At 35.6% G+C, this 27,676-nt stretch overlaps 1 protein-coding gene and 2 non-coding genes across 5 annotated transcripts; all 3 read left to right on the forward strand.

Annotated features, from left to right (window-relative positions):
* Positions 1-10,261: 10,261 nt before the first annotated feature.
* On the forward strand, positions 10,262-19,361 carry CENPW (centromere protein W). 3 transcript variants are annotated; one of them, XM_047735120.1, is made up of 4 exons: positions 10,262-10,554; positions 17,128-17,241; positions 18,888-18,993; positions 19,217-19,361. In XM_047735120.1, exons 1-4 carry the CDS (start codon positions 10,429-10,431, stop codon positions 19,273-19,275), a joined length of 405 nt encoding a protein of 134 aa, XP_047591076.1. In that variant the 5' UTR covers positions 10,262-10,428; the 3' UTR covers positions 19,276-19,361. The 3 variants fall into 3 exon arrangements, with proteins under 3 accessions (XP_047591076.1, XP_047591077.1, XP_047591078.1); XM_047735121.1 differs by lacking the exon at positions 19,217-19,361 and having other exon boundaries at positions 18,888-19,049; XM_047735122.1 differs by lacking the exon at positions 18,888-18,993 and having other exon boundaries at positions 10,267-10,554.
* A 2,016-nt stretch (positions 19,362-21,377) lies between these two features.
* Positions 21,378-21,481, forward strand: LOC125103399 (U6 spliceosomal RNA). The gene has a single exon (XR_007128397.1). It is a non-coding gene; the product is annotated as a U6 spliceosomal RNA (small nuclear RNA).
* A 3,023-nt stretch (positions 21,482-24,504) lies between these two features.
* LOC125103391 (U6 spliceosomal RNA) lies at positions 24,505-24,606 on the forward strand. The gene has a single exon (XR_007128392.1). It is a non-coding gene; the product is annotated as a U6 spliceosomal RNA (small nuclear RNA).
* Positions 24,607-27,676: the final 3,070 nt, after the last annotated feature.

A 27,676-nucleotide genomic window follows, 5' to 3' on the forward strand; every position in this document is an offset into this window, starting at 1 on the left:
GATTTACTCACTTGTATACTTATCTGAATTTTTCCTTCTGGTTTTAACTTCTTTCTTCCTGAAAAACATTCTTTAGACATTGTCTCTGTAAAAGCTGTTGATGGTAATGATCATTTTTTGTTTGTCTGAAAATGTCTTTTATATTGCCCTCAGTGATAGGTTAGTTATAAAATTCTGTGTTGAGTCTTATTAGCTGCAGTGGTTTGAAGTTGTTATATCACTATCTTTTGGCTTCTGATACTATAGTAAATTATATTCTCAGCTTATTTTTCTTCTTTTGAAGACTGTGGTTAATCTCTAGATGCATTTACCATATTTCCTTTGTCAGTGGTATCCAATAGTTTTCCTAACATGTTTCTAGGTCTGCATTTTATTTATCCTGCTTGAGATGTATAATGTTGCTTGAAAGTAAAAATTCAGTTCTGGAAAATCCTAGCCATTATGTTTTGAATATTCCTTTTCTTCCATTCTATCTACTCTCTCCTCCTGATCTCCTATTTTTTTCTTCCATATTTAAAAATTTTTCATATTTTCCATCACTTTGTAATTTCCTCAGTTTACAAGTCACTGCTTTCCTATTTTGCCACTCCCAATGCCTTAATTAATTATTTAATTTTAAATAATACTCTTTTAAAATTTATTAATATTCCACTTTATTTTTGAAAAAATATGGGTGGCTTCATTTTTGTAATGAGTTGCTTGCTAATTAAAAAAATTTGAACATTTATTTTATATACTATAGTCCATCATGTCTTTATCAGATATTTTGAGGCTCTACTTCAGATGCTTATTACTTCCCTTGTGCTTGCTGCTGATGGTTAGTTTTTTCACATGTTCATTAATTTTGCATTAGAAATTTATGTATAGAGGTAGATTGGTAGAGAAAATAGAAGCTTGGATGTTGGAGGATATTACAAGGATACTGTTTTCGTCACCTGTTCTGTAGTCAAACGCAAAAGTTTTCTTTTAAAATGCATCTTTTCAAGGTCCCTGGCTGGCTCAGTCAGTAGAGCATGCGACTCTTGAGCTCAGTGTCATGAGTTCAAACCCTTCATTGGGTGTGGAGCCTGATTAAAAAAGCAAAAACCAAGAAACCCCCATATCTTATATTTGTGTATTATTATGATAATTGAACTAATCATAGAATTTGATGATTAGTTTTTGGTTTGAAAACATCTTACAGAACATAATAACAAATTATAATAGGAGCAGTAATGTAAAGATTTTATTTATTTATTTGACAGAGAGAGATCACAAGTAGATGGAGAGGCAGGCAGAGAGAGAGAGAGAGGGAAGCAGGCTCCCCGCTGAGCAGAGAGCCCGATGCGGGACTCGATCCCAGGACCCTGAGATCATGACACGAGCGGAAGGCAGCGGCCTAACCCACTGAGCCATCCAGGCGCCCAGGAGCAGTAATGTAAACAGAAAATTGTTCATATCTCATGCAGTGTGATGACAGCTTTACAAGACTCACACAATCATTATTTCCTGCCAAAATAGGAAGGCAGTCAGAACTATACTATATAGTTATATACTATATAGGCAAATGTATACTATAGTCATAATATTAGGTATTTCCCCCTTTTCAGATCATATAATTCATGGTTAAAGAGATTAGCCATTTTCTAAGATCTCAAAGCTAAGTTATAGACATGTACTCAGATTCTAGTTTATTTGACTTTAAAATCCATTCTAATCTCTATTTATATTGACTCTCAGTAAAACCTCATGTGTCAAAAGCTGCCAGTTATTATACATCCCTTGGTTTATAGCTGGGCACACTGTAGCCCAAATACAAATAGCATTTTCTACCCTGATTTATGTTTTGGTGTCATAATGTATCGGAATTCTTTTCAAAGGAATAGAAGTGATGTGATATGTGTAGTTTTCAGATACTGACCTTAAAAAAAGGGGCATGTACTTCCCTTCTGCTTCCTCTTTTGTTCTTGCTGGAACACAGATGTGCCCACAGAAGATCAAGTTTAAGGATATGACCATGTTAAAAGATGGATTTTCAATAAGGAGTAAGAAAATTTTGTGATTGTCATTCATTGCTAGTTTCATAATACTAAAAATCTAGCTTCAGTCAGTGTTTAAAATATAAACCATTTGACTGGTATTGATGAAAATTTCAAGTGAATTACTTTTCCTATGTTATTAATTTATTCTTCCAGTAGAGATGCAATCTTACTACATTAAAAAATAGGAAATTACAGAGAAAAAAAATTACCTATAAAATTAATACCCTTTCAATCACATTTTGTGATTTTTCTTATGACCATTTTTTTAAACTTTATTTTAAACAAAAGATGTATAAACTAAATCACCAATGATAGAATATCTTGATTTTTTTAAAATTTACCATTATTAAGCTACATTCTTACATATTTCCACCTGGTGGTTAAAATCATGCTCTAAGTGAATGCATGGCAGTTCAAGGACAGGCTATGTTTACTTAACTACACATTTTATGTTGTTCCCAGATTTTGCTGTGATAAACTTCATCTCATCTCCACTGGAGGTATAAATTTCACAAGGTTACCACTCCGTCTCCCTTATCTTCTCTGTAAAAGAGGATAATAATAGTACTTATCTCTGGAGTTCTAGAGAAGATTAGATGTGTGCAGGTGTGGTTGATATCTAGAGCAGTCTGGGCACATGGTAAACATTCACAGAAGTATAGTTATTTTAATTGTATTTTTTTGTAATGGCTTAAGATATTGAACAAGCCAGACTCGATGAAGTGTAGGCAGAAATGAACTTTCTTCTTCTTCTCTCCGAACCTTTTTTTTTTTTTAGATTGAAGTCTCAGGACTTAACTGTCTTCAGGTGATAAACTCAAAACCCCTGTATTTAGATGATTAAAAGCTTAGTCTATTCTCATAATTACCTACCATTTCAATTCAGTCCAGAGAAATAATAAAAACTTTAAACTTTTACCCAACTTAAAACTTTACTCTTCCAGTTCTTGTACCTGATCCCAACTGAGAAACCTGAAGTAGAAGGAGGGAGGAGTCTTAATTTTTTCACTTTATCCTAGCTCTCCCCCTTACTTTCTAATAAAAGTTGCTAAATAATAAATTATGTTGGAATTTTCTATATTTGCTTAAAAATTCTTCCCTTACCCCCCCCCCCCCCCCGGAAAAATGTGGCTATTTTAGGGATAGAAGAGAAACAGTTTTACCTGGAAAGAAATAATTAGTTTCTTCTACTATTATTGACAACTGGCCAACTGATGTCATGTTATTTTCTCACAGAATCCTTAATAATTTGTCTAAGGAAAGTGGTGCCAATTTGAAAACTCTTTAGAGTCCCTAAGTTAAGAGGAAAAAAAAATACTGATGATTTGATGTGGGCCTATTACCAGTTGAGGAAAATTTTTAAATTACAGTATTTCTCTTTTGCCCTGTTCTATTCCAAATAATGTTCTAGTAGCAATTGTTCTCCATAGTGTAAAAAAAAAAGTTACAGAAAAATTGTTCACAATGTAGCTTTTGCTCCAAGTTATGATTTTTATTCCCACTTGATATTTCCTAACAAAGTTCATTTGTTTTGGAATACTATGTCCTGTTTCAAAGCCATCTCTCAGTCATGGAAAACACATCAAAAAGCCCAAGGTTTCTGGGATTCCTAACAAGGAATTATTTCAAAGCCAATATCCATCATCAACACTAAAACATAGATTTGTGTCCCTATAACCACTCCATATTCCATATGAAAAATGGGAGAATCAGTGAGGGGAAGAGGATTAGGAAAGATGCTCTTAGTTGAGCCAAACTTTTGAAACATGAATATTAATTAAGAGATGCACAAGTAAGCTGAAAGTTTCCAAACTTCTGGAATAATTTGTCTTATAAACCACTCTGTTCATGAAAAACTGAAATGGTGCAGGTTCCAAAATTTTCTGAAATTCTGTATCTCATAAATGATGAAAGAAGCCATGACAGAGGTATTTTAAAGTTACAAAAAGTTTTGGCATATGTGCTGCATCTGGCAGATTAAAATTTCTATTTTATTTTATTTATTCAAGTTTTTACTTAAGTTCTAGTTAACGTATAGTGTAGTATTGGCTTCAGGAATAGAATTTCATGATTTCTCACTTACATATAACATCCTGTGCTCATCAAAGTGCTCTCCTTAATACCCATCATCCATCTAGCCCATCCCTCACCCAGCTTCCTCCATCAACCATCAGTTCACTATAGTTGAGTCTCTTATGGCTTGCTTCTCTCTCTCTCTTTCTCTCTTTTTTTCCCTTCCCACATGTTCATCTGTTTTGTTTCTTAAATTCCACATGTTAGGGAAATCAAATGGTATTTGTCTTTCTCTGACTGACTTATTTTGCTTGATCTAATACAGTCTAGCTCTATCCACATCATGGCAAATAGCAATATTTCATTCTTTTTGATGGCTGAGTTATATTCCTATGTATGTAGCAATATATCTATACCTAAATTTATCTATATCTATCTATCTATTTATCTATCTATCTACCAATATACCACTTCTTCTTTATCCATTAATCTGTAGATGGACATTTAGGCTCTTTCCATAGTTTGGCTATTGTTGATAATGCTGCTAAAAACATTGGGGTGCATGTACCCCTTCTAATCTGTATTTTTGTATCCTTTGGGTAAATACCTAGTAGTGCAATTGCTGGGTCATAGGGTAGTTCTATTTTTTAACATTCCGAGGAACCTCCACACTGTTTTCCAGAGTGCCTCACCAGTTTGCATTCCCATCAGCAGTGTAAGAGAATTCCTCTTCTCCACATCTTTGCCAATATGTGTTATACTCTATGTTGTTAATTTTAGCCATTCTGACAGTTGTAAGGTGGTATCTCATCTTGGTTTTGATTTGCATTTCCCTGATGTTGAGGGATGTTGAACATCTTTTCATGTGTCCATTAGCCAGTTGTATGTCTTCTTTGGAAAAATGTCTATTCATGTCTTCTGCCCATTTCTTAACTGAATTATTTATTTTGGGGGTGTTGAGTTTGATGAATTCTTTACAGATTCTAGATACTAGCCCTTTATCTGATATATCATTTGCAAATATTTTATCCCATTCTTAGGTTATCTTTTGGTTTTGTCAACTGTTTGCTGTGCAGAAGCTTTTTATCTTGATGATGTCCCAACAGTTCATTTTTGCTTTTGTTTCCTTTGTCTCTGGCAATGTGTCTAGTAAGAAGTTCTTATAGCTGAGGTCAAAGAGATTGCTGCCCGTGTTCTCTTCTAGAATTTTGATGGTTTCCTGTCTTACATTTAGGTCCTCCATCCATTTTGAATTTATTTTTGTACATGGTGTAAGAAAGTGGTCCACTTTCATTCTTCTGCATGCTGTCCAGTTTTCCCAACACCATTTGTTGAAGAGACTGTCGTTTTTCCATTGGATATTCTTTCCTGCTTTGTCAAAGATTAATCATTATTACAATAACCCAATTTTCTTAATGTTCTAATAAAACAATGTGTCAAACTTTTTGCAAATTAAAAGATTCTACCTAATTATTATTAACACTTTATAATGCTTTGTTAACAAGCACAAAAGCACAAATCAGAAACAATCTTTTAAGCCATTCACTTCATTTTAAATGATCCAAAAATGTCAATTCATATGAAAACATTATCTAGTAACATATTCCATTTGTGTGCATTAGTTCAATATATGAAAAACAAAATCAAATCATTTTCCAAGATGGTGTCAAATACCAGAAAGTATTATCAATTATTCTTTAAAGTTTTTAAATGTAGCTTTCTTAGAGAAATATATTAATGAAATTTATTCAGTAAACATGTTAGCTAAAATATGAAATATGTCATCATTTCTTTTTTAAAGTATGTTTATTGTAGAATATTGGACATTTAAAATAATAAAAATATCATCCATATGCCCATTATCTAAAAACTAAGTTCATATTTTGGTATATTTCTTCTCAGTGTAGTGTCTGGGTGCATGGACATACATGTTTTTCAATATTCTTGGGGTCATACTATATTTAACTTGGTATACACATATTTTTCTCCCACTTGCCATTAACATTAACTTCTTCTAGGCTTAAGTCTTTCATCAGTGTCATTTTTAATATGGCTACAATAATAGTTAACTGAATGAATGTATGTGCCCAAATTTCCACATTAGATAATGTTTTTTATTATATTATGTTAGATATTTTTTTAAAAAATATTTTTAAAATCTCTGTGCATAAAATGGATTTTATATTTAGGATAATTTTTGTAGGCTAGATCCTGAAAAAAAATGCATCCCTATTTAAAAAACAATCTTAACAGACATCAAAAGATGCACTAACAAAAAAGGCAAAGATTCTCAAAATTTATATTTATATTTATTTCTCACATATTAGAATAGAATGACAGGAGTGAAAATCTCTCAGTAATTTTCTTTGAACAAGTTTTAATTTTGTAAATGTCAAAGTAAACAGCAGTAGCATGGGGGCTTTGTGCTTTTCAAATCAGGGCAAAATTTACCTTAAAAAACTAGTTGGGATAAAGAAGAGGATGTATTTATCCTTCTAGTGTCACTGCTAACTCCTGTCCAGATCTTGCTCTTTCTACTTGGATGTCCTTTACTCTCCCTGGATTTGGACTTAGGGCTGTCATTACTCAAGACACTTTCAGTTTTTGGGGAAGATTCTAGTTTTGTGGGTAGGGTTCCAATAGCTGCCTTGTGATTCTTCACCCGTTGAATCAAAGGAACTTACTGAAAAACCATAAAAGAAAAGAAGAACATTTTGAAAATTTAGGTTGTGATGAAATTTTCCAATGTTTTACTCTATGAAGGTGAAAGTCTATAAAAAAAATAAAACTTTTTAAAGGAAAGCAATTGAGTGGAATTTAAAACTTCTCTTCTATTTAGACATAAACTTTTTTATTTTCAGTCACTCAAGCTCTCTGATCATTTAATTTCATGTGCAATAGAAATAATAACACCCCATACCAGCCCTACAAATACCATAGTTTTGTTAAGATCAAATAAGATAATATCTAGAGAAATGCTTCACTACAGGGATAAATACAATTATTACCATCATACTCTACTTAACTATTGTTTCAAATGTGCAAAAATTTAAATAAAAGTGTTCTCATTGTAGAAGTATGAAAAATGCAGATAAGTTGAAAGTCCTTTTTAATCCGGTTCCCTGGCTTCCACATACCTACAAAAATGTTAGAGAGAATTACTTAGAATTACTTGTTAGTTTGCTTTAACTGCACTGTCTGATATGGTAGCTACTAGTGACATGTGGCTAGTAAATGTAAATGTAAATTACATTTAAATAAAATTGATATTGTTAGTCATACTAGCCATATTTCAAATGCTCAGTGGTCACATATTGCTACTGTATTGGACAGAACAGATATAGACCATATCCATCACTGAAGAATGTTCTATTGAACAGTTCTACTCTAGAATCAAGTCCAGGAAGAGATCATGTAGTAAACAGAATAATGCTCTCCCTCCCCCTAAGGATAGCCATGTTCTAATCTCTAGAATCTGAAAATGTTACCTTACTTGGTAAAAGAGGCTTTATAGATGTGATTAAGTTAAGGATCTCATGATATGAAGATTATCCTGGATTATCTGGGTAGGCCAAATGTGATAACAGGGGTTCTTAGAAGAAGTCTGGCAGATCAAAGTCTGAAAAAGATGTACTGATCAAAACAGAAAGTAGACTGATGTGCTTTGAAGATGGAGAAAAGAGATTTGAGTCAAAGAAAGGAAAAGGCTTCTAGAAGTTAGAAAAGTCAAGGAAACAGACACTCTCCTATAGCCCCCAGAAAGAAGGCAGTGCTGCTGACCCTGTGATTTTAGGATTTCAGACCGGCAATCTGAAAGATGGTAAGTTTGTACTGTTTGCAGCCATTAAATTGGTGGTAATTTGTTACAGCAATGCTAGGATACTAATACATACAACCATAGGTATTTCCGTTCCCTTCTTAATGAATGTCAACTGTCTCCAATTATTTCTATAATAAATAATGCTATGATAACATTTTTCTATATGTAGAAGCAAATATTATACTGTGAAACATGCTAGAGAGAAAAATAAACCACAGGGTTAGGATGTTCATCTCAGTAGAGATATGTGCAGTGTTATGTTGGTAAATGTTTAACAACTTTCTTTCCAGAAAACAAAAACAAGAACCCCTGATTTGTGTATTTGCCAATTCCAGTGGTGTAAATATTTTTAGCTGCCAACAAAATGTTACTGAACACAATGCTGAGAAGATAAGTCAGCTTTTGCACCCTGTTGGACCTGTGTGTGTGTATGTACACCTACGTGTGTCTAGGTATATACCTGTATACATGTGTGGCATTTCTATATTAAATAGGAGGTCTCTCTGATACTTGTTGGAGCAGAGACTTGAAGGAAGTGATGGAGACACTTATACAAATAAATGAGGAAAAAATATTCTTAGCAGAGAGAATAGTAAGTGCAAACACTTGATGGATGAGTGTTTGGTGTATTTGGTGGATTTCAGGTGTATCTGAAGGCTATTAAGTATGCTAATACAGCTGGAGGAGAGTGAATTCCTTAATTGTGGGAGATAAAGTCAAAGGGTTCATTGTGTATTTTTAAGTGTGTTTGTACTTGGCAGGCAGGTAAGGCCTCAAAAGTCATTGTAGGAAATTTTATTTTGATGGAAATGGAAGGGGTTTGAGGAGTAGAGTGATATAATCTGAGTTAAACCTGCCTCTTCTGTTGAGGATAAAGAGAAACAGGCTGAGGCACAGTCAAGAGGGTGTTGGCAATAATCCAAGTGAGAAACGATGGTGACTTGGCCAAAAGTGATCAGAGACTGTAAATAGAGCTGACAAAATTTGATGAAAGATTGAGTGTGGGGTGAGAAAAAGAGGGGACCCAAGGATGATTCCAAGATTTTGGCTTGAGTAATTGGAAAAATGGAAGTACCATCAACTGTAATAGGAAAGTTGGTGTAAGGAGCAGGTTTGGGATATAGGGGCCAATCAAGAGCTAATTTTGGATATGTGAAATTTAAGATGATTTAAAATTCCAGTCCAGTAGAGAATTGGATATGCACATCTGATTAGGGAAGAGAATTAGCTGGAGATGGCTAGAGAGCTGAGGAGAAATGCAAGGGAATATTCTAATAATGGGCAATGGACCACAGGAGGGAGAATGAGTACAGAAGGGCTGGCGGCCTGGTAAGGATAGAAGGAGACTGCTATCCCATCTAAGTGACATCTAAGAATTATTGGATTTGTAACATCGGAAGGAGTGATTTGAAAAGATAGATGAGGTTGAAGAGTGAGACAACTAATTGAGAATATGGAAGGGTATGGTGTTTGGTAGCAACAAGCCCTAGTGTATAACTGCAGGTATGAGTGGCTGATAGGGTGAAAGATATCACTGGCAGAGAGGAGGTCTTCGAAATGGGAGACCAGATGGTGGAAGGATCATCGGTGTGGATATTGAAATCACAATAATTACCACAGTTATAGTATTAGAGATAATTACAGTGAACATCACAGTGATCTCAGGGTGGTCCTCAAACTAGCAGCGCCAACATGACCTATTTGTTAGAAATGCAAATTCTCAAGTCCCATACATATCTATGGAATATCCCCCCCCCCCCCCCACTGCCCCGCCAGTGGTGCTTCTTCTGATCACAGTGAAGTTTAGGGACTACTTGTACTGATAGCACAGAAGATAGCAAAGTTAATTACTTGGGGGAAATAGCAAGGATTTCAAAGAGGTAGCATTTAAACTATATCTGAAGTAATCGCAAGATTAAGTGCAGGGAACTTAACATGAAAGGGAGCAGCATTTGTAAAAAAAAAAAAAAAAACACACAACAACAACAACAAAAAAGCTAGAATCATGAGAAGACCTCAAGTAAGATGAAGTGAAATTACGTACAAGTGTAAATTGTTAGCTATTAATATTAGAAAGTCATGCCCTGCTAGGAAGGCATTGAATCTTTAGGAATCCTGATAAAATATCACAATCTTCTATTCATCTATTTCTTAGTATAGGTATTAGGCTCAGTATATAGAATAAGTGTAACTACCTTGGCATACCAGCATTTTCCAGTTTCTCAACAGACCTGTGAAACACAGGAGAAACACAGGAGAACTGTACCAAAGCGCAGGTACAATACAAATAGTGATTAAAGGAAGCCTAGACCTTTAAGGAAGTCACAGAACGCCTACCCAGGGTGTTTCCCTGAACAGCCGGCACTCCAGGGGCGGGGCTTGCACCCCGTGAACGTCACTACCTAGCGCCGAGAGCGCTCTTTCGGCGGCTGATTCAAACGTTTGGGCCGGGATTTGGGGGCCTGAAGAAGCCGCGTAGCGGCGGAGTGGTTCCTGTTCTTCACTCCAGGGTGAATTCCTGTGCAGTCCCGGGAGGATCTCGGACGCTTAGGAGGCTGGTGCGTGAGGGAGAGAATGGCGTTCTCGACCACAGTCTCCCAGAGAAAGTATATAAAACGGAAGGCTCCCCGGGGCTTTCTTAAGCGCGTCTTCAAGCGACAGAAGCCTCACCTTCGTCTAGAGACAAGTAGCGACTTACTGGTGAGATTCTGTCCCTTCTTTGGTTGGGAATGGAGCAAGAGAGAGATAGAGGAAATAAACCCCAGCTTTTATTTCGTCACCCCTAGCGAGTCCAGCTTCGTCAGGCCTACGTTTAAGGGGTTTCCTGTGATGACGAGGCAGGTTTGTCCTCGCCGCACCCGTCAGTTCATATTCCTGACGCTTAGTTGCCTGGGGTCCTCCTCTGAAATGTAGGTATCCGGACCTTTTTTACGGGAGGCTATTAGCCACATCATCTTAGGGGGAAAACTAACGTTCACTTCCTGCTTATGGCTTTCCCAGGGCGTAGTCTGGTACTGCGCTTAGTGTACTTGCGAAAGATACAGTTAAAAAAAGTAAATTTTGGAATTCAGGCAGGGTCATATTTATTGAATGATTGTAAAAGGCATAACTGACAGGCCTTTTACGTGTGTGTCTCCTTTGCCTTTCTCCCTTTTTTACGTTGTTAACCAAACATATTTCCCTATTTCCTGTACTGTAGCTTAGTTATTAAAGAACCCTGATTCAAGTTTACTTGTAAGTGGTATGCTTTCAACTGTGAATTCATTTTCCTAGACAAATAGAGCAGCTGTTAGTTGAGTATTCAAGGCAAACCACGAAGACTTGTTTATCTGACTCAGAATTCCTGCAGCATAATGCTCACTTAATAGCCATAGCCAAACCACTGTATATTTCTGTGTTGAAATAAATTCGGAGTTTTTTTTTTTTTTTTTTTTAAATTCGGAGTTTTTATGTTGAGTGCCTAGAACATATGTTTCTCTAGCAGAATAAACACTCTTTCCCTAGGTTTAAACCATAAGAGGCACCGCCTTCCTTTTGTCAGAACAGATTTTTTAATAAAGGAGCCATTTATAAATTGGCACCTAATTTCCAGGAAGCCAAGGTAAAGAATTGTTGGTAGCTAGGGCACAGGGCCTCGAGAATGTCTTCAAATGCATCATCCATCTGTTCTTAAACTACACTGGGTTTTTACAACTCTCTTCTCTACAGCCTCCCCAAGTTCACTACGGCCTTCCCATCTGTTGCCTGCAAGTGCAGCATTTCCCTTTTTGCTACACTACTATAGAATTGTCTTTACTTTTCCGTTATTTGGTCTCTGAAGCCAAAGCAGCTTTCTTGCAAGAGTAGCTCTTCTACTGTCTCCTGCCCTTCTTTTCTTAGACCCTTAAGGAAAGACAATATAGTTGATCTTTGAACAACCCTTGAATGACCCCTCTAACCTGCCACAGTTGAAAATCCATGTATAACTTTTGGCTTCCCAAGAACTTAACTGATAGCTTATTGTTGACCAGAGCCTTACTGATAACATAAAACAGTTGTTAACACATATTTTGTAAACATATACTGTATTCTTACATTAGCATAAGATAGAGAAAAGAAAATGTTAAGAAAATCATAAGAAAGAGAAAAATGCATTTACAGTACTGTATTTATTAAAAAAAAATGTTTTCAAGGGTCAACCTGTACCTACTGTTTTGATTGCCTCACCCAATGGTGATAAAGGTAACATAAGTGAACTGGATAAGTGAAATTGATCTGCAGAACATTTTCAGGAATTTATTCTGGAGTTTTCATTGGAGCTTGGGTTCTAAATGGGGAGGAGGTGTACTTGCTCAGGAATATCTAGGAGATTAACAGCTGGTGCAGATTGTTTGGCAGAAATTTCTCAAGTAGAGTCCTCCCACATCATACCTGTCTGCCTCAAAGTGACCCATGGATACCTGGGCTCTCTCGTGGGGTGGGATTGGGATTCATGATGTGGGAAAAAGGAGTTGGGGTGTGGTAGGGGAAAGGAAGTTCTTTCTGTTGGCATCTATTCCTGGGTTGTATGCTTGTCTTTGGCTTGCACTGGTTCTCTCACTGTCTTGTATATGGCATGCATCACCCTGGTTTCTTTGATTATGGCTTTCTGCTTAACGGTTTTCTTCTTACCTTTGACACTTCGTAATCTTACCCAACAAGTGTCCCACATCATCCATAAACTTTTCTACAATTAGGGCATTCTGTTTTGATCTCTTTTTTCTGAACTTTGATAGCAATATAAGAATTACATCATACAATTAAACTATTGAGACTCTGACACTATTCTGTAAGTTTCATATGTCATTGTGTCTCCCAGTGTGGTACGCAGCTTCTTGAGAGGAAGGAACCATATAGATCTCCTTTTTGTGTCTCCCATTATCTTTAATACAAAACTAATTTACTTTTATGCTGTCTTTTGTTATACTGCATTTCTTCTGCCTGAAGATTACCTCATTGTATTCCACTTGGCAGACTCCAATTTCAAAATCCAGTTCAAATGCTAGCCACTTCCTGAGTCTTCCTTAATTTTAGGACCAACTTTATCATCTATTGTCACACATTTGTCATTAATTTCATATGGGTTTGGTTCCCTCATTGGATGAAAACTTTGAATTGGGGATTTTTTGTATTTCTAATGTTCGGCGTAATACTTTGAATGTTATGAGTGTACAAATAATGTTGGGAATATATAGTAACTAATGTGGATTTATTGTTATTTCTCATACTTTACTCTTAATTTCTTTGTGTTATTTCATAGTTCTTTTGTACCAGTTTTTTTTTTTTAAGATTTTATTTATTTATTTGACAGAGAGAAATCACAAGTAAGCAGAGAGGCAGGCAGAGAGAGAGGAGGAAGCAGGCTCCCTGCTGAGCAGAAAGCCCGATGTGGGGCTCAAACCCAGGACCTGGGATCATGACCTGAGCCGAAGGCAGCGGCTTAACCCACTGAGCCACCCAGGCGCCCCCGCACCAGTTTTTTTGTTTTATTGTATGCTTTATTTGGTTGTATATCCCCAGGGCCAGTACTGGGGAGCACATCTGTTAATCTGTATAAATCGTTCAGCTTTCTCATGGCTCAGTGGGTTTTCAGATTTCTCACTGAGGAAATCTCTGGATGCTTACAGTTTATGCAAAATTCAAAAGTCCTATGATGAAGGGAGGGGGAAATCAGACTGGCACAGTGTTTTGATCAATTGACCAAATTGACTGTTAAGGAATGGATATTTCTTTTTTTGATTTACCTTTCAAGCAAGGTGATTTTTTTTTTCAGGTAAATTTTTGATGGAATGGGCTTTTTCAAGTTTGAATGTCTAGCTGAATACTTTAAAATTTGTTTTTGTTTTGATATTTAATTTAAACCTTAGTGCAGGGGTGCCTGGGTGGCTCAGATGATTGAGCCTCCAACTCTTGATTTCAGCTCAGGCTGTGATCTCAGGGTCATGAGGTCAGGCCACGCTTAAGGCTCTATGCTCAAAAGGGAGTCTGCTTGAGATTCTCTCCTGCCTCTCTCTGCCCCCCCATAAGCTCTCTCTCTAAAATAAATAAATCTTAAAACAAAACCAAACCCAAAGAACCTTAGTACATTTGAGTGGCACCACTCCAAAAATCAACTATTTTATGGGAGAGGATTAGGTTGCTTAAAAAAAATTCTGTGACAGAGTAATATTAATTTGTCTCAGTACCTATGGCTCATGCTTACGAAGAGGAAAAGACTTTCCATGTAGATTAATAGGGTGAACCAAGTCTCAAAACAGTGTGGGTTTTTTGTTTTTTCCCTTTTCATTTTTGCTTTTCATTTTTTCAAAATTGAAGTATAGTTGATGCATAACATAGTGATTCAACAAGTTTGTATGGTGTGCTCATCACAAGTGTAGCTACCACTACCATTCAATGTTGTAACAGTACATTGACTATATTCCCTAAGCTGTGCCTTTTATTCCCGTGACTTACTCATTCCAATGGCTTATTCATTCTATAACTGGAGGCCAGTATCTCCAACACCTCTAAACCCATTTTGCCCATCCCCCCCACACTTTCACCTCCATTATCCATCAGTTCTCTAAAACAGTGGGTGTGGTTTATTTGGGAATGGCTAAAAAAATTTTTTTTTGCCTAATTTGGGGAGATATGGAGAAATCTTTTGTTCATGCAATAACTGTTGACTACCTACTATGTATTGTGCATGGACTAGAGATCACTGATGATACAATGTTGGGGAAGGTAAACATAGTTCTTATCCTTATATGTCATTGAGGAGGACAGGTGAGAAATTGCTTCATGGTGTATATAGTATGTGCAGTGGTAGGAAGTTCAGGGTGCATAACCTTACGTATTGGGGGCAGTTGGACTTTTCAGAGACGTTTACAAACTAGTAGGATGCCTGTAGGCAAGGTTTTATTTGAATATGGAAAGAAGTTCAGAAGACTTACTATAGAACTGTAAGCTGGGAGATGAAACTGGAAAAGTCTAGTCAAATGGGGTTTAGTATTAAGGAATTTATCTTGGGCATATTGGGAAGCTATTTATCTTTAGAAGTAGGAAATCTAGATTAATAGGAAATTACACCATGTTATATACTGTTTTTGCTGCAATAGGAAATGGGATGTCATTGGAAGTTTAAAAAAGAATTGAATATTGATCTATGTGTCTGTTTTTGTGCCAGTACCATACTGTCTTGATGATTACAGCTTTGTAATAGAGCTTGAAGTCTGAAATTGTGATGCCACCAACTTTGGTTTTTTTTTACAACATTCCTCTGGCTCTTTGGAGTCTTTTCTTGTTTCATATAAATTTTAGGATTATTTGTTCCATTTCTTTGAAGAAAATTGATGGTATTTTGATAGGGATTGCATTAAATGTGTAGATTGCTCTAGGTAGCATAGACATTTTCAGAATATTTGTTCTTCCAATCCATGAGCATGGAACATTTTTCCATTTCTTTGTGTCTTCCTCAATTTCTTTCATGAGTACTTTATAGTTTTCTGGCACATGCACCCGAATGTTTACAGCAGCAATGTCCATAACAGCCAAACTATGGAAAGAACCTAGATGTACATCAACAGATGAATGGATAAAGAATATGTGGTATATACACACACACACACACACACACACACACAATGGAATACTATGCAGCCATCAAAAACCCCTGAAATCTTGCCATTTGCAACAATGTGGATTGAACTAGAGGGTATTATGCTAAGCAAAATAAGTCAGTCAGAGAAAGACAATTATCATATGATCTCTCTGATACGAGGAATTTGAGAGGCAGGGTGGCGGGTCGTGGGAGGTAGGAAAGGAAAAAATGAAACAAGTTGGGATCAGGAGAGGACAAACTGTAAGAGACTCTTAATCTCAGGAAACAAACTGAGGGTTGCTGGGGAGTTAGGAGGAAGGATAGGGTGGCTGGGTTATGGACATTGGGGAAGGTAAGACTGATGATTTACAGACCTATACCCTTGAAGCCAATAATATATTATATGTTAATGAAAAAAAAAGAATCGAATAACATGGTATTACATAAAGAATCAGAATTGGGTGCTTTACCCTAGAGTTCTTGTGAGAATTAAAGGAGACCAGCATCAAGAAAGTACCAAAGGAAGATGTCCTTCTATAGGTTCTTTATTGTATTAAATTTAAATTCCCAAACTCCTATTTTTTCCAGATATCACTCAAACATTCTTAAACATCTATAACCATCCACCAAAGATTTCTGCATAATATTTAAATTTAAAACACTACATTACCTAGTTATTTAATGTTTAGTAAACTGAGGGGAAGTGGTTGTGTGTAGTATTCGTAGTGAATATTAGATGAGTATTGTTCTAACTGCAAAGAACGTGTAATATATCAATCACCAATATAGTAAGGATATTTTCTAATTGTACTCAAGTAATTAATATTATTTATCTGCTTATATTATCTATTTTCATTTCTTAAGGGCCTCAAAGATTAATAGTAGATGTAATTATTTTGATATGTTGGATGACAAGTAACTTGACCTTTATACATATTTCACTTCAGGAAGGTTAACATTCCAGTTACTAACATGTTTTTGAATAGATGTTTCAAATTAAATACCTGGTTAAAAAATCTTAAACCCATGGTTCGTAGAATGAGATGATCAGCCTTACACATTTTTGATGTTTTGCTTTTAAATTTTTTGGGAAATTCCATTATAACTTTAAATTTATTTGGAGTTGGAAGCAAGAATATTTGCTATTTAATAGAGTCCTACCTAAGCTTTGTAATTATGCTTTACAAAATGTTATTGTCTATGGACTTTGGTCAGCCTTATATATAGCCTTGGTTTATGTATTCCTGATACTAAGTCTCTTTTGTATGGAATTTAAATTGGACTTAAATTAAATCGAATTCTGTGTTACTTTAAATAAAAATGAATGGACTTAAGCACACTAATAATAAATATTTTGGAATTAATAAAATAAAAATTAATAAAATAGAAATTTTGGAATCTTTTAAAAAATCATTACTCAAAGCATCAAAATCCTTTTGAGTGTGCCTGGGTGGCTTAGTCAGCTAAGTGTCTGCCTTTCAGCTCAGGTCATGATCCCAGTGTCCTGGGATCTAGTGCCATGTCAGGCTCCATGCTCAGTGGAGAGCTTGCTTCTCCCTCTGCCTGCCTCTCCCCCTGCTTGTGCTCTTTCCCTCATTCTCTCTCTCTCTCAAATAAATAAATAAATAAATAAAATCTTTAAAAAAATAAAAATCCTTTTGAATTTTCTCTTAAAGGTGCATCTGAATTGTTTACTGTTTGTTCATCGGTTAGCAGAAGAGTCCAGAATGAATGCTTTTGAGAATAAGTATGGAATCATTAAAAAGGAGCATGTACAGGCTGCAGCAAAGGTAAAATCTTTCTTTTCTTGAGCAAGAATTAATTTAAAAAATTATCATCTCGTATATCAGTTCTGTCTGCTTTGAATTCCTTATTTAGCTTTGTTGACTGATGTTTGGCTTCCCCACCCTACCTCAGTTATGCTGGCATCCTGGTAAAGTTAACAACAGAATTGGCATGGATTAGGCCCAGAATGCTGACCAGTTGTCAGCTGCTATTTCCCTGGCAGTGTAACTGTTGCCTAGGTACAGGGCAATATAGGCAGCTGCCTATAGCTGGGGAGGTGTGGCTTTTTATGTTAATGGGTTTAATTATGGAGATTTTATTTTTCTATAGTATATATTATGGATTTCTGATGGGAAGATTCATGGCCAATGCTTTATCATTACTTAAGGGAAATGAATGCTTGGCTGTTAAACTGTATGATTTATAGTAGGCTATACATAGTTGAGAAGGCTTATCACCTTGAAATTTATGAAAACTTCTTGATCATTTTAATTTTTCCTCATTACTTGTTTTGAGGTGACTTATGATATGTCATAAGTCATAATGATTTATGAATCAAATCATTTATATAAGCAGAGAAAGTTGCTTCTTACTGGTATTTCTATATAATGTAAGAATATGATACCTAGGATAGTTTTTTCTAAATATGTCTCCAAGATTATTATTTTCATTTGATGTTAAATGAAATCAAATTTATGGCCCACCATAAAAATTTTGGAGGGTCAGAGAAATTGAATAGTCACAATGTTATATAGAGAGCTTGTTTCTAAAATAACATAAGAAATTGGCAACCATGGTTGACTGGTGGATGATGTGGGAGAGATACATATTTTTGACAGTCTACTTTGTGGACTTTTGTTTAATTTTTTTAAATTTTGAAATAATTATAGTCTCACAGAAGATGCAAAAATAATAGAGTTCCCATCTGTCTTTTATCCAGTTTTCCACAATGCCATCATCTTTATATAACTATAGTTATGTAAAGTTATGAAAGTTTATGAGAAACAGAGGTAAAGAAATTTGTTGAACTCTGTTTAACTTAACATAGTAAAGATTTGGGTACATAATATACTCACCAAATTTGAGTATGTTGTACTTTTTTTTGTAGTGCTCATGCTAACATGTAGAACCAGAGAAGTACAAGTACTGGCCTGGGATATAAACCTATTCGAAGGTCTCTGTGGAAGCCTAGAAATTGCATGCCCTAGTACTTTTTTAGGGGCTTCAAATTTGCTTATGTTTCAATATGTTTCTAGACTGTTAAAGGCAATGTAAGTATTTTTTTTCTGCAGGTAAAAGTAAGGCTAAGAGCTTGAAGAGTATATGTGTGTATTTTAAATTTAGGGTTTGTTTTTATTATAGGTGTACTTACAGTTCTTTAAAAAGTTTCTGGATATATTCTGGTTTACTGCTTCCGATCTTTTATAGCTAAAGATCTGGTTTTATTTTATTTTCTCATGGGCTATATGTTTTGAAAATTGTCTACCTAAGTTGTTTTTTTTTTAAGCATATGATGACTAGTCTTTGTCTCTAAATTGATAGAATTCTAGCTCAAATATAAGAAATTTGGTGTTGCAATGGATTTGTATTGCTTTATAGTTGTTAATGCCTGATTTATAATAGGATTTTGGAAAATTATTTAACTCCTTAGATTACCAAATTGTCTACAAACTTCAAGTTGGGAACCACTAATCTGGGTACTTTTGGCTTACATTTGAAGAAATTGACATTCAGAAGTTACTATAAGACCAGACTTTGTGAATTGCTTGTTTCACATTTTTTGAGAGAAGTGGACTAGTTTAGGGGGAAGTCTAGGACCATTTATAAAGTAAAACATTCCATAATCACCTTCCAAACTGGGTTTTATAGACTCAGACTCTTGAATATTATGCACATAAGATGATTGAACTTTTTGTCGAGGAATTCTGTTTTATTTGCCTTCGGTATAATATGAATCTTCATTTTTCTCCCCCCTCACAGGTAATTCTAAAGAAGAGCAGAGGTTAGAAGTCAAAGAACACATTTTGAAAATTATATGATGTTTTATTTTAGATGGTAACAGACTGTGAAAGCACTTTTTACGTATCAGCTAAGTTTGTTTATTATTAAAATATTGACTAGTTGAGGGATGTGTGTATTTTTTTTTTTTTTTTTTTTACTGGTACTGGAATATCTCAAAAACATAGGACTATTTAAAAGTTTTTTTGAGAAATTGTTTCATTCAGTTTCAGTAGCCTCATTTTACTTCATTTTGTTGATATTACAAATGTTTTACATAACAAAAATGATATTTTACATATGAAGTAGTTTGAAGAGATGTGTTAGAATTGTTTATAAGGATTTAGATTTAGTTACAATTAACTATGGAATCAATTTAATTTCTGAAGAAAGACAATATGCAGTCAATCTAGATACCAATTTTAACTATTTAATGCTGTCGCATAAGCAATGCAATTTTTGCTTTACACCATTATTGACCTTTCTCAACTAGAAACATCAGCAAGGTGTTTTCAAAACCTGTTTCTCCTTCCAAGTCAAAAAAATAATAGAGCAAACTGACTTATTTTAAGTAGATTTAATAAGTGGGTGTTTCATTTCCCCTAAGGAATCCTTTAGAAGTTTATTGTGTATTATCTGATAGTTATTTTTATTCCCCAGTGGTTACATCTTAAATAGTTAAAATACTCGAAACAGGAATTTGATATTAGCACCGTGTAGGTGTAATTCTGTACCATTTTATCATGTGTAGATTTGTGTAACAGCCACTGTAGTCAAGATACAGAATTATTCATCATCAGAAAGTTCTCCATCATGCTGTCCTTTAATAATTAACACTTAGCCTTCTGTGGACACCCCTCCTCTCCAGTCCCTAAGCCCTGGCAACCACTAATCTCTTCTCCAGCTCTATAATTTTATCATTTTAAATGGAAATCATACAGGTAATGACTTTTGGGGATTTGTCTCCCCCTGCCCCACTCAGCATAACTTCCTTGAGATCCATCCAAGTTGTTGCGTGTAGCAGTTCCTTTTTATTACTGAGTCATATCCCTTGGTATTTATGTACCACACTTTCTGCAGCTGTCCACCCATTGTAGTGCATTTTGATTATTTCCAGTTTTTGGCTATTATAAATAAAGCTTCTATGAACCAATGTGTACAAGTTTTTATACAGATAAAAAAGTTCTCATTTCTCTGGGATAAATGGCTGGGAGTATGATTGCTGGGTTGAATGGTAAGTTTATCTTTACTTTTTAAAAAAGAAATGACCAAACTGTTTTGCAGAATGGCTATACCATTTATATTCTCATTAGCAATTTATGTGAGATCCAGTTTCTTCACATTCTCATTCTCATAAACATTTGGTATTGTTATTTTTTATTTTAAGCTGCTCTGATGAGAGTGTGTCTCATGGTTTTTTCCATTTCCCTAATGGCTAATGATGTTGCACATAATTTCATATATATTTCTCATCCATTTTTCCTCTTTGGTAAAATGTTTCTCATTTCTTTTGACTTTTTTATTTGGATTGTTTGTTTTTACAGTGTTGAATTCTAAGAGTTCATTATTCTAGGGCGGGTCATTTGTCAGATACGGGGTTTGCAATATATATATATATTTTTTCCTGTTGTCTTTTACCCTCTTAACAGGGTCTTGTGAAGATCAACAGTTTTTAATAGATGAAGTCCATCTTAATTGGGTCCTCCCACCCCCTTTCATGGTATTGGTGTAATGTTTGAGGACTCTTAAGTCGTTGGTCCTGAAGATTTGCCCTGTTTCTCTCTTCCTTTCTTTTTATATATTACAAATTTTATAGTTTGTTTTACAGTTAAGTCTGATTTATTTTGAGTCAGTTTTTATATGAGGTATGAGGTTTAGGTCAATAGTTATTTTTTTTGTCTGTGGATATTATTTCAGCACCATTAGTTTGAAAAGACTATTTCCTCCATTGAAGATCTTTTGCACTTTTGTCACAAATCTGTTAGTTGTACTTGTGGGGCTATTCCTGAATTCTCTGTTCCATTACTTTTCCTCAGTCTCCACCAATAACACATAGTTTTTATTACTGTGGCTATATAATCAGTCTTGAAATCAGACAGAGTGATTCCTCTCACGTGATTCTTGTTCATAATTGTTTTGGCTCATGCTGGCTTCTGCAGCACATATACTAAAATCAGGACCATGCAGAGAAGATTAGCATGGCCCCTGCACAAGGATAACATGCAGATTCTTGTGTTCTGTGTTTTTAAATGGCTATCTGAGACAGACTTAAAAGCTTGTTGAAAACTGGTAAGGAAAAAAATTGTTTTGGCTCTTCTAGTTCCTTTGCCTTTCCATATAAATTTTAGCTTGCCAGAATTTTAATGGGAATTGCATTAAACATGTATATCAATTTGGGAAGAATTGGCATCATGACTTTGTTGAGGCTTCCAATCCATGGGTATAGAATGTCTCTGTTTATTTACATCTTTGATTTCTTCATCAGTGTCTTATAGATTTCACTTTTTGTCGTTTCCTTTTTGTTTAGAGAACTTCCTTTTGTTATTCTTTTAGGGTAGAGCTGCTGGTGATAAATTTTCATTTCCTTTATCTGAGAATGTCTTGATTTCCCCATCATTCCTGAAATATATTTTCACTGGATAGATAATTCTGGTTTGACTGTTCTTTGTACTTGAAAAATGTTTTATCATTTCCTTTTGGCTTCCATGCTCCTTGATGGGAAAAAAAATCTGTAATTAGTGTATTGTTTCTCTGGCTACTTTCAAGATTTTTGTTTTATGTCTTTGTTTAGGTTTGATATGATGTGCTGTGGAATGGATGTCTTTGCATATATCCTGTTTGGAGATTACACTATGAATCTGGTTTTTGTTTGTTTGTTTGCTTTGTTTTTGCCAAATTTGGGAAATTTTCAGTCATTATTTTTTTGAATACCTTTTAGCCCCATCTGTCTTCCCTTCTGGGTCTCTAATGACATAAACATCAGATTTTTTTTTTTTTTTAAGTTCCATAAATTCCTGAGGCCCTTTTTTGGGAGGGGGGGGGGTGTGTATATTTTCTCATCGATTAGGAAATTTCTATGTTCTGTCTTCTAGTTCACTGGTTATTTCTTCTGTTTCACTATTCTGTTGTCTCATTTTTTTCCCAGTTATTAAACTTTTTAGTTCTAAAATTCCATTTGCTTTTTCTTTATAACTTCTGTATATTTGCTGAGGCTTCCTTTTTTTTTTCATTAAGTGTGTTTGTAATTACTCAAGAACTTTTTGATGGGTGCCTTGAAATCTTTGATAATTCTAAAATCTGTACCATCTTGGTGTTGAAATTTGTTTTTTATCATGAAATTTGCATCTTGATTCTTGGTATTATGCGTGCTATTTTTTACTGAAACTTGGATGTTACGAGACTGGATCTTATTTAAATCTTGTGCTATCACAGGACTTTTCGGGCACCATTCTAGTGGATAAAACATGGTACTGCCTTGTTACTGCTGGTGAGGATAGAAGTCCAAGTTCTCTACTTAGCCTCTGTTGATGGCCAGTAATGGTGAAGGAAGGAGCTGTCTCTTATTATTTCTGGGCAGAGGGTGGGAGCTTAGGCTCCCCACTAAGTCTTTGCTGATACCATCCTGGTTGGGAGAGGGAGGAGTCGCCTTATTACTGCGTTTGCGTGTATTCCACTGATGTTGTAGGAAGGTAGTCATGTTACCCTTGAGTATTGGTGAAAAGTCCCAACTTGACTATTCTCCAATACCACGCAATGGGGAAGTTATAAGAGGTGTTTTTTTTTTTTTTTTTTTTTTTTTAACTGCAGCATAAGTGTGAAATACCAGACTTCTTATGAGGTCTTCACTGACTGTGAGGGTATACCCTCATTACTGCTGAGTGGTAACAGTTCTGCCTCTCCAGGTTTCTGATCCCTGCCCAACAATAAGAAGATGAAATTCCTTCTCACTGCTAGTTCTTTGAGGATGAAATTCTGGGCTCAGGATGAAATTACTACCTCCTCACTTGGTCTTCGACACCACCCTAATAGCAGGATTTAAAAAGCTACATTATGTCTCTGCAAAAATAAAAGTCTAGGCTGTCTACTTGATGGTTGCTGAAGGGGGTGCGGAATGGAGGCTGCAGTTTTTATCTGTGCTATTTGGCTGGAACAGATTGGTTATTGTCTAATATTTTCTGTTTTGCTAGGGTACCCTTTGTTTTTTGGTTAGAGAAGGTAGTTTTTTTTGGGAGGGTTTTTCAGTTTTCCCCCTCATCTGTGCTTATTGGTGTTTCTGAGTTGCCTCCTTCTCTAATAATCTAGTCTAGGATAGAACTGGAGAGAAAACCCAGGGTACTCCTCACTGTTTTTGTTTGTTTTTTGCCTCAAGTTTCTAGGTAGTCTGTTTTCTCTCTACTTTTCAGTCTCATATATAGGATTTATATCCATAGAGATGATATGGAATTTATATCCATATATGTGGAGTTTATCATATACTATGTACATCCATTCTAGTGACCTAATCCTCTGTGTAATTTATTTAATTTCTTTAGAGAAAAATCTGTACCCCCACACTTTTTTTCCCCCCTAAGATAAAGTTTTGGAAAATGAACCATCCCACACACAGATCACTAGTTAATCATTTTGTTATTGCCCTATCTTACAAGATCTTCTTCCATTGTACATGGCTGTCTGGACTCAGGAGAAGCCCCAGAGTTCTGCCTGGCTGGGTTAGCTGTAGCATCTTCTCTTGTTACCTGTGACTTCCTTGGCTCTACCTCAGTACTCTTTGCATCTAGAAGTTTCTTGAACTCTCTTGAATATCTGTATCTTATCTCTTCAATTTTGGCTTATATTCTTTAATGCTTTATTATTTTAATGGATTCTGAGTAGAGAAAATCTGTGTGTGTGTCTTTGTGTGTGTGTGTGGTCAGTCTTGAACAGAAAACCTCATGAATTCTTTATGTTGAATGTAATACAAAGCATTAATGTGCAAAGATTTCATCATCATATTTACTTGTAAATACACATTTTAATATAAAATTATGTTAAAGATAAATTATAGATAAATATTAAGATTTTCCATGAGAATGTCTAAGTTTGAAAACACATGCAACTAGAATATGTAATTCATGCTGAAGAGTTCTATAAATACATGTAATATCAATCTTATTTTTCATTTGACTTCACTTTAAGAGCCAGATTAGGGAATTTTTGGACCCAGGAAACTAGAACTAATATATTTAGAGTTAATATTTAAGTTACTTTAAAAACAAGTTTTTCCCTTATGTTTGCTTTGGGAGTACACATATTAAAATTAGAACAATACAGAGAAGATTAGTATGGCCCCACTCAAGGATGATATGCAAATTCATGAATCATTAGATTTTTAAAAAATGAGATTTTCTCATCCTTCCTATTTCTTATAGTGACAGATGAACATCATAATGCAGTTAGGCACACTACCACTTCCTAAAAAGACTTGAAAATAATTTGGACTTATTTTTACATTATTTATATTAGGCTTCTATTTGCAATTTTTTAACCTCACCCTAACCTTCAAGTATGAAAACTAAGAGTGGGCTAAGATTAAGCTTCTCCAATTGAAGAGCAAAATAGTAAGTATTCTCATTGGGTGTTTGGAAAAACTTGGGGGTTTTTGCCCCCATGATTGCAGACCATAATATTGCTAACCACCAGGAAAATACAAGACCAGAAGAGGTGTGTGTGCAGCCTGGGGAGTGGGATGGGATGAGGGAAGTTGGTAGAAGTAAGAGTAGAGGTAATGATGGTGTCTATGTGGGTTTAGCATCTCTTCTGAGAGGCTTTTGTTATAGGTAGAAATTTTGCTATGTTGGTAAACTATATAACTCAACATGTTAATGAGAGTTAAAGATTGAAGAAAGCCAGAATCAAGACACAATGAAGATAGAAGAATAGTAGGGGAAATTTATTGGCTTGTCTAATGTATCTTGAAGTAGTTATATGCCACCCATCCCTCACACCTGAGTTAGAAACAATGAAGAGAATCTAGGATATGAGTTCCGGCAGAGGTAGGGAAAAAACTAATTTTGGACTAAGTGAATTGTGTTTTGCATGTTGAGGAGGGCCTGTGAGACCTTAAAACAAGTAATTTAAATGTTGGCTCAGTTTCCTCATCTGTAATGTAGTAACTTGTTTTTGGCTATGTACTCTCCTTCCCACTGTATCCCTTAAACACATTTAGGCCTTGATTGCTTAACATGAAGGTGGTATAGTACCTAAGGATGGGTGTTTAGTTGTCCTCTTTGGTATTTGAATCTTGACATTCAGTACGGAGATGGCTGGAGATGAGTTTCATGATGCCATGCTCCCTAGATAAGTGATTTTCAAGCTTTATTAAGCTTCAGAATCACCTGGAGGGCTTAAAGTATAGATTGCTGTGTCTAATCTCTTCCAGTTTCTGATCAGTAGATCTGGGGTAGAACTGAATCTATTTCTATCAAGTTCCCAGGTGATACTAATTTTGCTCATCTAGAGACTACACTTTTGAGAACAATTGCACTGGATCAAAAGTTTTATAAATCTCTATTGGAATATAGGCACACATGTGCCTATTATTTATGACTGCTTTCATGATAACAAATTATGGTACAGTTGATTAGTTGCAGTAAATGCTATATGTCTTGTAAGCCTAAAATATTTACTATCTAGTGCTCTTTTTAGAGCTTTTATATATTTGAGAGAGAGAAAGAGCACGAGTCAGAGGAGGGGCACAAGGATAAGCAGACTCCCTGCAGAGCAGGGAGCCCCAGGGTCTATCCTGGAATGCTCCGATGATGACCTGAGCCTTAGGCTGACGTTTAACCAACTGAGCCACCCAGGCACCCCTTACTTTCTGGCTCTTTACAGAAAGTTTGACCCTGTATGAGATCATTCTTTTCTTAATCTGGCTATATTGCTTAAACTGGACTTGCCAAATGGCAGATTACTAATCCAGAGGCTGCCTTTCTTGCTAGTTGTGTATCTATGGTTGCCCAAATACATTAGGTTCAAATCTACCCATCTTGTTCATTTAACAAAGACATGGCAGTTGTCTTTCTCCGATTGACTTATTTCACTAAGCATAATGCCCTCTAGTTCCATCCATGTCATTGCAATTGACAAGATTTCATTTCTTTTGATGGCTGCATAGTATTCCATTGTATATATACACCACATCATTTTTATCCATTCATCTGTTGATGGACATCTAGGTTCCTTCCATAGTTTGGCTATTGTGGACATTGCTGCTATAAACATTCAGGTACACAAGCCCCTTCGGATCACTATGTTTGTATCTTTAGGGTAAATACCCAGTAGTGCAATTGCTGGGTCATAGGGTAGCTCTATTTTCAACTTTTTGAGGAACCGCCATGCTGTTTTCCAAAGTGGTTGCACCAGCTTGCATTCCCACCAATAATGTAGGAGTGTTTCCCTTTCTCTGCGTCTGCACCAGCATCTGTCATTTCCTGACTTGTTAATGTTAGCCATTCTGACTGGAGTGAGGTGGTATCTCATTGTGGTTTTGATTTGTATTTCCCTGATGCCAGGTGATATGGAGCACTTTTTCATGTGTCTGTTGGCCATCTGGATGTCTTTGCAGAAATGTCTGTTCATGTCCTCTGCCCATTTCTTGATTGGATTATTTGTTCTTTGGGTGAGGAAGTGGAGATGCAACGTGGGGGACTTGGGGGGTAGGAAAAGAATGAATGAAACAAGATGGGATTGGGAGGGAGACAAACCATACGAGATTCTTAATCTCACAAAACAAACTGAGGGTTGCCAGGGGGAGAGGGGTAGGGAGAGGGTGGTGGGGTTATGGATATTGGGGAGGGTATGTATGTACTATGGTGAGTGCTGTGAAGTGTGTAAACCTGGTGATTCACAGACCTGTACCCCTGGGGCTAATACGTTATATGTTTATAAACAAATAAATTATTTTAAAAAAACAAAACAAAAAACCACACAAAAACCACAAACACATGGCAGTATACTAGCTTCTGGGTATTTAAGCAAAATCTAGACAATAAGAAATGGTTGGTAGAATTTCCATTAAGTAGATAAATCAATTGTCCTGCTCTGGGGATAGATACTAATTTGTTATTTAAATCATTCCTCTTGGGGCATGTAGTCATAATCTTGTATCCAACCAATATTTCTAAATATTGTCAATAAAACTTGATAATTAAAAATAAAACCTATTGACATGCTGCAGTTTCCTCCTTACTTATATTAGCTACATTAAAGCAATACTTTCCTGATTGGATATAGTGATGGATAGAGTTTTGAGATGTTCCTTTTATTACGTGTAAAACCATTTGCCTTGTTTTCTTAAGATATTGCCATCTACGTGTGATTTTCTTTTTTGAGTCTTAGAGTTCCCTGTGTCTGACTAGCTATGAGTTTTCTTCAGGTGGTATTTGTATGATATTTATTTTCCAT

Source organism: Lutra lutra, chromosome 6, assembly GCF_902655055.1.
Source record: "Lutra lutra chromosome 6, mLutLut1.2, whole genome shotgun sequence".
Classification (NCBI taxonomy): domain Eukaryota; kingdom Metazoa; phylum Chordata; class Mammalia; order Carnivora; family Mustelidae; genus Lutra; species Lutra lutra.

Bases quoted from the DNA above. Each gene is read 5' to 3' on its own strand.
- CENPW (XM_047735120.1), top strand. From the start codon at position 10,429: ATGGCGTTCTCGACCACAGTCTCCCAGAGAAAGTATATAAAACGGAAG. The intron at 17,242-18,887 runs GTAAAATCTTTC...TTAACTCCTTAG, and splicing joins ATGTACAGGCTGCAGCAAAG to ATTACCAAATTGTCTACAAA. The intron at 18,994-19,216 runs GTGAATTGCTTG...CCCCCCTCACAG, and splicing joins TTACTATAAGACCAGACTTT to GTAATTCTAAAGAAGAGCAG.